Consider the following 9,689-nt stretch of genomic DNA (forward strand, 5'->3'; position numbering starts at 1 on the left):
TCACCTGACCGCGATACAAACACCCGACTGGGACCAACTCGGCCCCGCTGATCTTTCATGGCAAGTGTCTGCTCCTCAGTCGGGAAGAGCTCGAAAACCCGGGGGGAAATCCTCAATGTGAAAACCTGCGCTGAGCATGCATCACAAACAGCGAAAGAACATCGTCAAAACACAAAATGGATTTTATTTGGAATTCTTACAGTATTATTTTCAAGCCATTAATGTGCACAGATGATTGATAGTTGTATTAACTTTTTTTTAACTTTATCGATTCAGTCTTTAAAAGCAAGAAACGATAGTATTAGAACAGTATATCAAAGATACATCAATATATGTCATTACTGAATATATAATGGAAACAGTGAGAATTGATTTGGGGGCAGAAAAACAAATGTTTTTTTTAAAACTGGGGATACAATCTTGCCCTGCTAGTATATTTACTTGGTTGAATTTGCTGACTTAGGTATTGGCACCCTGGATGTTTGTTGTCTTACTTCATCAGAGCTAAAGAATACTCATAGTGTACTTTCATGGATATACATATTCAATCGCCTTAAAAGAGACGGAGAACTGTGTAGATTAATAAATGTTGATGAAAAATCACACTTTTTACACTTAATTCAGCGAGTGATATTGTTTCACACACAGGGGACTAGAACTTATGCCTGCAAACCCAAGTGCTGCTTTTCTCACAGGCAACAACAAGTAGGAACAACCCTCCCAGAACAGCATGAGCACTATTTATTCCACAGGTGTGAAACGTGTGCAACTTATCCTGTCAGGCTTTCCTTTGCTGGCATGTCAGACGAGGACAATGTCGTGTCCCACCATCAACATCACCATCAACATCCATGGGTTTTCCACAGGTTTGAAATCTGTGACATGGGCTGGCCCGGGAAAGTTGAGGCAAACCCTCTGGGAGTCGGGGCGCAAGGGGTGGTGAAATCCCCCCCCCCCCCATCAGGACAGGAGGCGCCTCTTTACACGAAGGGTGGCGGGAGTGTGGAACAAGCTGCCCCAGCCATGGTGCTGCAGCCAGTACTCTGGCTTTTCTCGTGACATGGCTAGACACTATCCTTCAGCCAGGACAGGAGAAATGGCTTTGCGCAGGGGGTGGTGGGAGTAGGAAAAGGGCTGCCTACAGCCTTTCTTCTTCACACACGGGAGGTAAGAGGAAGGAACGGGCTACCTGTTGAAGCCGACATCGTGGAAGCTGATACCCAGCCTTCTTTCAAGAAAAGCCAGAATGAAATCCCCAGATCAATTAACTGCCAAAGAGCCAATGATCTAGATGGACTGAAGGACCTCTTCTCGTTCCTGATCTGTTTTACTTTCATTTGCGCAAATACCAAGACTCTCTTCATCTGCTTCAGGGGGTCTGAATGCTCTGACCCGGGCAGGCCGTGGACCTCATTCCCCCAGCTATATGTCGGACCCGAGATGGGTGCTGGCGTCAGGCTCCTGATCGCCCGTCGCCTTCCCGGAGGTGCTCGTTAGACTGAGCAGGCGGCGCAACAGGGGGAAGGAGTCCATCGTCTCCCGCACGTCATGCCGGAGGAAGATGTAGATGACGGGGTCTAGGACGGGGTTCAGGCTAAGGATCCCCAGTGTGATCCGCAGACAGAGGAAAACCCGGTCCTCGTACTCGCAGCTGTGCCTGGCCTGCAGCATGCCGAGGCAGAGGACGTAGGAGGTGACGTGGTAGGGCCCGTAGATCAGGACGTAGAGGAGCAGGACCACCACCAGCAGGCTGATGATCCTCTGCTTCTTCTCGGCAGTCATGAAGGGATCCCGGCGGAGGCTTCTCTGAATCCTCAAGGAGAGGAACCCGAAGAGGACCACGGGGAGAAGGAAGGTGAAGGGCATGACAATCAACTGGAACTGCAGGAACTCACTCTTTTTGGGGTAGTTCTCCAAGCAGAGCCCCTTCTGGGTGCCCTCGAAGCCGTAGTGGTAGCCCAGGGCTTGGATGACGATCGCCACCACCCAGAAGGTCAGGCAAAGCACGTGGGCGATCTTCAGCTTGGGCAGGTCCTGGAACCGGAGGGGATGGACGATGGCCAGGTAGCGCTCCAGGGCGATGCAGGACATGAAGGTGATGCTGGTGTAGAGGCTGGTGCCGAAGGCGTAGCTGGCCAGCCTGCAGACGGCGTCCCCAAACTGCCAGCTGTGGCCCCTGCGGTAGTAGTCGATCCAGAGGGGCATGGTCAGGATCTGCAGGAGGTCGCCGATCAGGAGATGGATGACGTAGACCGGGAGGGCGTAGTCAGCCTTGACCAGCCGGTACAAGCCGTACAGGGCCAGGCAGTTGACAGGCAGCCCCACACAGAAGACACCCCCATAGAGCACAGGGAGGAAGGTCTGCTCTGAGCCGAAGGTCACGCAATTGTTCATGGCCGTAGGAGGGCTCAGTTGTGGTACTCAGGCTGAGCAAGGACAGAGTTGACAACACCTGCAGCACTCGGAGACGACACAGGCTTTTTCCTAGTCGATCGGCCACGGAGGGGGGTGTCAGTGCCTAAGAAAACATCAATGAGGAGCTTATTGAAGACCGTGTGCCAATGTAATGATTCCTTCACAATTGTGGAACTACAGCACTGACTCGCCTGCTCCTACGTAACCAAAAACTCAACATGGAAATCTGAAAACATATGCAAGAGCACGTAACAAGCACATTATACTTTTTGATGGTAAAAGGAAAAAAAAATGCCTTGCACAACATCTCTTCCTTGATCACCAGCAACTGCGTCTGCAACAAAACCCAAGAAACGCGCAGTTATCTTTGCTTTGATCTTTGAGAAAACGAAACTGCCACAAAACAAAAGTTCACCGTAGTCCCCAAGAGGTAAAGAGATTAATATTCTTCTCCTGAGAGAGAAACGATTTTTCTGCAGATCAAGCGGCTTCTGAAAAAGCGAGCGAGACGTCGAGAAACAGAGGACTCGTGCAAGAAGGCGTTCGGCAGTCACTATCAGCGAGTCAACACCAGACTTGGGCTCAAGGACCACCGGAAAAACACGGCCCCCTCTTAAAATGTTTCAAATATAAGGCACTTGGTACTCACAAGCAGAGATGCTGCAGGGCGTGTGGACGCCGAGGAGACTCTGCGACAAACAGAGGTGCCCACTTCCCCTCTCTCAGCCCTGTGATGCAACGTGGCAAAGGGCACAGGACTCGGCTTGGGCTGGCATGGCTGTGAGAGCTTCTGCACCGCGCAGACGCAGAAGCAGACCAGGAGAGAGAGAGAGAGAGAGAGAGAGAGAGAGAGAGAGAGAGAGAGAGGGCAAAGTAGAGAGCATTTCCAAGGCGATGCCAACACACGTCCTGGATGCCTCCATGAGCATTCAGATGTCCCTGGATTAACAACCTCCTTGGAAAGGGCTAAACACCGCCCGACGGAAGTTCTTCCACCGAGTCATGCATTCATTAATGGATTTCTTCTCTTCTTCACTTTGGCCACAGCTTCATCTTAGGCTTGCTGTGGTTTCAACATCACCTCGGTGCTATACTGCACTGTCCCGTGGTCTCATGAGCTGGGCCAAGCTGTCATGTACGAAATGATTACAAAAGCACTCCATGGTACAACCATGATCTAGTGTAATGATGCTGAGACCATCGGGAACCACAGCAAGCTGTTGTAAACTATTGCAAGAAACACAAAACCTTTTGGCTCATTTAGCAGGGTAAATGTTTCAGAGATATAAAGCGAAAGATGTTCTTGCTTTCCTTATTTTATTTCTTCTAAGACTTAAAAAAGGTCTAAAGACTTAAAAGTGACTATTAGGCACCTGTCTGTTTTTTATGCGTTAGCTCATTGCTACTGTTATATTGTTAAAAATGTGGGGGTTACAAAACTGGTGGAAAATTGACTGAGCAATTTAGTCCATCAGTGAAATAATTGTTCATACCCTCTGACTTGTAAGTGGTTTTCTCAACGAGCAGTTGGTACTGTATAATTGGAGGAACGTGAATTCTTTGTTCTCTGACACAGCTTTGTTGAGAGGGGTAATAATCCAGGCACACTTGGGTAAACAACTATGACAAAACACAAACTACACTACACACAACAAAACACACAAGTTACTTTATGTACAGTATTTACAAGCAAGGCGTTTCAGAGGCCTAACGTTTTCATGTTTTTTTTTCATACTTGCATCAGACGTTTCCTGTTTCCCCAACGAGTTGACTCATTGCAGCATTCTGAAGAATCAGTCCTCGGTTTCTGGATAAAACCTTGCTGAAGGAGAGCTTCTGTGTCCTGAATCCAATCATAACATTAACAGTATCCCTGATTTTGTTTTTTGATAGGAGAGTAAGCAGGCACAACCAATCAGGACCTTTCTTTTCCCTTTAAGAAACCACATCAAGTCCCTTCAAATAACAGTGTGAAGGGCATGATGGGAAGAAGGACAACTGGTAGCAAGCAGAGGGAGAAGGTTTCCACGGTATGAGATCGATACTGACAGTAGGTTTAATGAGTAGAACAGTTTTAATGAGATAATGGGGACTTTCAAAGTCAGCCTGATCAGGGCGAAAGTTCACACCGACTGCAGCAGTTTCAATTGAGAATTCAAATTTGCAAAAACGAAGACGCATAATAATATAATATAGGAAGCTGAGGATGAGGAAGGGTGTGTATGAAGAAGGGGGGAAGGAGGAGGGGTGTGAGAATGTGAGGTAAAGTGTTCGTTTCAAGGGGACAAAAAGAGGCATTAACAAGGAGGAAAGGGATGTTACAAAGGAAAATAAAATCAGCTTCAAGCAAAACACTCCTTCAACCAACAGCAGTGCACCCCAATCGGTTCAGTATCGCTTCAGAGCTTCGTCCACGTTTTCACTCTGCAGGATTGGGAAAGCAACCCTTTCTGGAACCGGATCCATCTTCTGGCTGCCCTCTCAGTCCTTCCAGCTGATGAGGTACACCTGGCCCAGGCTGTCTCCGCATGCCAGCTCTGAGGGCCGAAGGGGGTTCACCTCCAAGCTCCAGAGGGGGGCGTGGCACAGGAACTGACCCACCTGGACAGAAACACGAGATCCGTGTAACAGCCATGTCTGCAGTTTAACCCAACCTCTCCTGTGCACTGACTCGTGCAGCTGCACCTCTCCTGTGATGAGCATGGGAATTGATGATGCAGTTGACATGAATTCCTTACCCCTGAACAAAACCTATCATCCATCTGATGGTGCGTACATATATCGCGCATATCAGCACAGAGCAGATCAAATCTCTGGACTTCCTTCAGGGCAGCAATCATACCAGTTCTGAATCCTGCACTATTGTAACAGGGCTGGACCAGGTACAGAAAAAAAAGTCACCCGCATCTGAAGTTTAGATTCTCCTGTGGCAGAAGACCCAGTCATTTTGGAGTTATTTCCTCACTCGGGTGCTGCTCTGTGTGCTCTCGGAGTTTGTGAGTGAATGGGACAGACTAGTGATGCACCAGTGATGTGGAGGTGGACTTTTGGCTTAATGGACTTATCTGCTGTCTAGGGTGCGGTGCTGTGTGTGCTCGGAGTCCGTGAATGACCGAGTTTCCTGGCTGGGACAGACTAGAGCTGCATTTGTCACTGGTGTTGTGCAGAATTGGCTCTGTGGCTCAGGATCTGCGCCTGTGCCTGGAAGGCTGCCGGTTCGTATCAAGCGGCCGGCAGAGGAATCCTACTCCGGCGGGCCCCTGAGCAAGGCCCTTAACCCCAAGCTTCTCTCTCCCCCTGTCTGTGTGTCTTATGGAGAGCAAGCTGGGGCATGCAAACAGACAAATTCCTAATGCAAGAAATTGAATACGGCTAATAAAGTGATCTTATCCTGTGGTGGAGGACCTGGGCGTTTGGCTTGGTAGAGTTTTCCGCTGTCTAGAGAGCGATGCTGATCTTACGTGCACAGAAAGAAAACATCACCAGCTACTAAAAAGGGCTCATTATTCATCCAGTGTCTGTAATGCACATGCCGGCCAGCTCTCTGACTGGCTCCAACACCCCCCCGACTTCCCACGGTCCCAGGCACCTGTTTCTTCGTTTCTCGATCCCACAGCTTCAGACTCCTGTCGTGCGACGCGGAAATGATCATGCTCTCCGTCACCTTCAGTGTGCTGATCCTGTCACTGTGCACCTGTAAACAAAATTTAAGATAATTTGCTGGCCCGGACCCATTAATAAACAGCAACACACCTAGTGGAGAAACTTGTGGGGACTCCAAATAGATAAATATTCAACATACATGAACGTACTGAAGCCAGTGTATCCCTGTACACCTGGAACAGTGCTACCAAGTACCACCAGGTAGGATTCTTCCACCTAGTCTACAGAGCAGCCACATTATCAACTTGTAATCTAATCCAATCAGATCAAAGAAGCTAAGCCTGATCAGACTGAGCCTGATCAGCGCTGGATTGCTGCTGCAACTCGTGATGGAGGACCAGTAGTTGGCGCTCTTCCTTCTGGATCAAAATTGCCAGACCAATGCCAGTATTGTGATCTGGGCCACTGTGCTGTAGGAGGTATCTGTCCTTGATGAGACTGAGATCCTGACTCCTTGGGTCAGTTCAGTTCATTTGCCATATGCACAAGTTTAATGAAATGCTTATTTGCTCTAATACAAGGACATAACTTGGTCATTAAAGATCTCGGGGCACTGATCAGAAGAATAGAAGAGTTACCCAGTAAACTCCTGGTGTTATGGGTACATTCCACTCTGGACAGTGTTATTGAACATATTTTAAAAAAAGATTTAAGCTTGCTTCCTAGGCTGTCAAGCTTGCAATATTTCATATTTAAGGCTAACTGTTCATACCTGACTGAAGTTTCTCCCTTCCACTAAGAAAGTCAACAACTATAGTAACTAAAGCGAGGTCAAGGCACTTGGCTGTGTGCCTAGAGTGTGGTGGTCTAGATGTGAATGAACAAGGCGGGAACAGCTCTTCAAAGTGAGAATGTTCCTACTGTTGTGTGTGCAAGAAACAGGAAGCGTGTGAATGATTGGCATGAGCAGTTCCACACATATCTTCTCCGCTCAGCACCAAAAAGCTATAAAAGTCTGGATCACGTACCCCAGAACAGACAGAGGGGCTGCCTCTATGCGCGTGAAATCAATAAATTCCTAAGCTGATCTACTGTGAGCAGACCCTTCATTTTCCACCTTAATAACAGCATGGCTTCCCCATATATTTCCCATTAATTCGACAGGTGAGGTCATTTCTCCCCTCTAATCACCAGTTTATGTATTGGAGTTGCTGCACACCTACCAGGGAGGTGCAGAACTTCAGTGGGATCTCTTCTTATATGTAGAGATCTCAGAGCTCATCAAGAGTGAAAACCGCTGTAGAAATGCAATTTACAGAGAGGGGACAGGAGCTCACCTGCTTCTTGCTGCTCCAGGAGCCAGTTTCTGGGGGCTGGTTGTACCACATGTTGCCTTTGGAATCTCCGAACACAACCAGTTCTGTGACAGGAGACGGCGATCGATGAGAAAAGACACCCAAAACCTCACCAGGGTTGTATTATCCAATAGGCACAGCAGACACTGTGCCTAGGGCCCACGAAAACTGACAACAATTCTGACCATTTTTAAAACAAAATGATATGGCTAATAGCTGAAGCACAGATCTATCCTTGAATATAAGCCTAGGCAGAGTGTATTACACAAAGAGTCACGTCAATGGCCATTGTGTTATTTTTTTGTTCAACGAAGTGTAAGGAATTGACCATTTAATCATGGAAATGCATCTATCCCAGGGCCCAGGAAGCAGAAGTGTCTGATGCCTACAAAGATTTTAATCCAGCCCCGGATGCCCAGTTCCACCGTCAGCCCTGGCTAACGGTGGCGACTTCCCCGCGGCGGTGAGGATGAAGACCTGCGCTGCCCTACCTTTTTGCATGGCGGCCGCCATAATCTGTGAGTCCCCTTCGTCGGGGGTGTTGGGGCCGTCTTCCATCTCCACGTAACTGAAGCCAGAATGTACGTTGCTGGTATTCCCCATGGTGTACTGAAACAACCAAACGGACCAAGAGAGTAACCCACCAACCCAACCACGCTGGAGGGACTAGCAGGAGGGAGAGAGGCTTCCCTAAGAGTTACTGAAATTTCCCACCCAATCCCAAATCCCGACCTTCAAGCCGGATCACCTTCAGCCCCGTTTAGGGAAAGGAGAGAGGAAGGGACGTCACGCACCCTTTTCATCCAACAGCACGGTAACCAGGACCGGTCTGGTCTGATGGGTGGAGACTAACTTGCTCAGATATGGAAATGAGTCTGAAACCACTGGAGTCAAAGTTAACGAAGCGCCAGCTGCCGTGGGGTTGCGAAAGGGGGACGCTAACGAGAAGACGGACGAGGCAGGAAGGGGAGGGGAGGAGACGACAAAGAGGAGGAACTCTCACCACAAAGCCCACATTGGGAACCCCGTTTGCCTCTGCCAGGACCCAGGAGCTCTTGTGGTCGTTGGGGTGGAAACCCAGCACCTTGTGGTACAGTGGGAGGCTGCGGAAAGAGAATCACCGCAGGTGAGCGAGCTCCTTCTCTGGACTGCGGGAGGACTGGACTGACTCACACCTGTCGATCAATGGATGTCAGTGACCACAGGTTCGGGTGGGGAGCTGCAAAGAAGCCATCAGAGAATAATTCCATGCCGAGAAGCACACTGGAACCTGAGGACCGGAGGCACTGCCTTACACAAAGGACGGGAGATGACTGGAAGATCTTGTTGCTGCTGACATCCTAGATTCCTTCGAGACACGGGTGCGATCATCAGAAATAATCCTATTAACCAAAGACCAGGTAGGCTAGATCGGCATTCCGCCTGTGACAAGCCCGCAAGTATTTTTAAAAAGGGTAGAAGAGTTTTTGGGCGTTGCCACCTGCTTCAGATGTGCGCTAGAAATCAACATTTGAGGGAGCGATTTTTTTTTCCTCCTCCCACGTTGGCAGCGGCTACCTGCAAGTGGACTTCGCACATCTCGTCCACGATACTCCCATTGGTGCAGGCCCACACAGACCGCAGGGTGAGCGCCCCCTACTGGCCCCACTAACACCTTTTCCAGCAGCAACTTTAGCTTTTCCCAGGAGTCTCCCATCCTGGTACTGACCAGACACACATCTGCTGAGCTTCAGTGGGACTCCCACTTGTGAGTTGCAGGGTGGCATGGGTGCTTTAAATACACTACCCTGCTGTTCCCACTTAAGTGTTTCATTTAACCTTCACCTGAGTATGGAACTTGTGCACTATGCACTAGCTGTGCGCTGGAAGGGGACTAAGTCCTACCTGCGTGCAGCAGATCACAGAGCTCTGGGCCCACACACACAGCCGGCCATCCTCGTGGCCCGACACCAGCAGCAGCCCGCATGGGGAGAAGGCCAGCGCTGTTGTCCCCCGCTTCGTGGCAGAAGCACATTCTGGAGATCATTAAAAAAAAGCGACAGAAAAATCAGACTGCAACATGGACAGTAAACATGAAGAAGAGTTGAGATGGAAGTGCTTAAAATTAGAAAATAGATTGATGCCAGAGAATATATATTGGTCTTTGGCTTTACTCAAGATCAACCTGATAAGCATACATGTTGGAAACTCTGAACTGACCAATTTTATAATCAGCGTTTAAGAGAAAAACAGGCTTTCTGCTATACTATTCTCATACTGCTATATAACTATATTGCAAAGCACTTGCTTAAAAAGCTTGGAGAAGGCATTTGCCCT

At 48.8% G+C, this 9,689-nt stretch overlaps 2 protein-coding genes across 3 annotated transcripts; both read right to left on the minus strand.

Moving 5' to 3' along the window:
- Window positions 1-164: 164 nt before the first annotated feature.
- Window positions 165-4,323, minus strand: LOC148660096 (G protein-coupled receptor 4-like). 2 transcript variants are annotated; one of them, XR_015939366.1, is made up of 3 exons: window positions 3,065-4,323; window positions 1,190-2,518; window positions 165-875 (listed from the first exon to the last, which is right to left on the minus strand). XR_015939366.1 is itself a non-coding variant. In XM_088634122.1 (2 exons), exon 2 carries the CDS (start codon window positions 2,392-2,394, stop codon window positions 1,423-1,425), a length of 972 nt encoding a protein of 323 aa, XP_088490248.1. In that variant the 5' UTR covers window positions 2,395-2,518; window positions 3,065-4,323; the 3' UTR covers window positions 165-1,422. The 2 variants fall into 2 exon arrangements, 1 of the variants encoding a protein (XP_088490248.1); XM_088634122.1 differs by having other exon boundaries at window positions 165-2,518.
- A 147-nt stretch (window positions 4,324-4,470) lies between these two features.
- On the minus strand, window positions 4,471-9,379 carry LOC148660097 (telomerase protein component 1-like). The gene is made up of 6 exons (XM_088634123.1): window positions 9,258-9,379; window positions 8,377-8,476; window positions 7,865-7,982; window positions 7,356-7,438; window positions 6,005-6,109; window positions 4,471-5,016 (listed from the first exon to the last, which is right to left on the minus strand). Exons 3-6 carry the CDS (start codon window positions 7,974-7,976, stop codon window positions 4,897-4,899), a joined length of 420 nt encoding a protein of 139 aa, XP_088490249.1. The 5' UTR covers window positions 7,977-7,982; window positions 8,377-8,476; window positions 9,258-9,379; the 3' UTR covers window positions 4,471-4,896.
- Window positions 9,380-9,689: the final 310 nt, after the last annotated feature.

Source organism: Lepisosteus platostomus, chromosome 6 (assembly GCF_059453375.1).
Source record: "Lepisosteus platostomus isolate fLepPlt1 chromosome 6, fLepPlt1.hap1, whole genome shotgun sequence".
NCBI classification, from domain to species: Eukaryota; Metazoa; Chordata; class Actinopteri; order Semionotiformes; family Lepisosteidae; genus Lepisosteus; species Lepisosteus platostomus.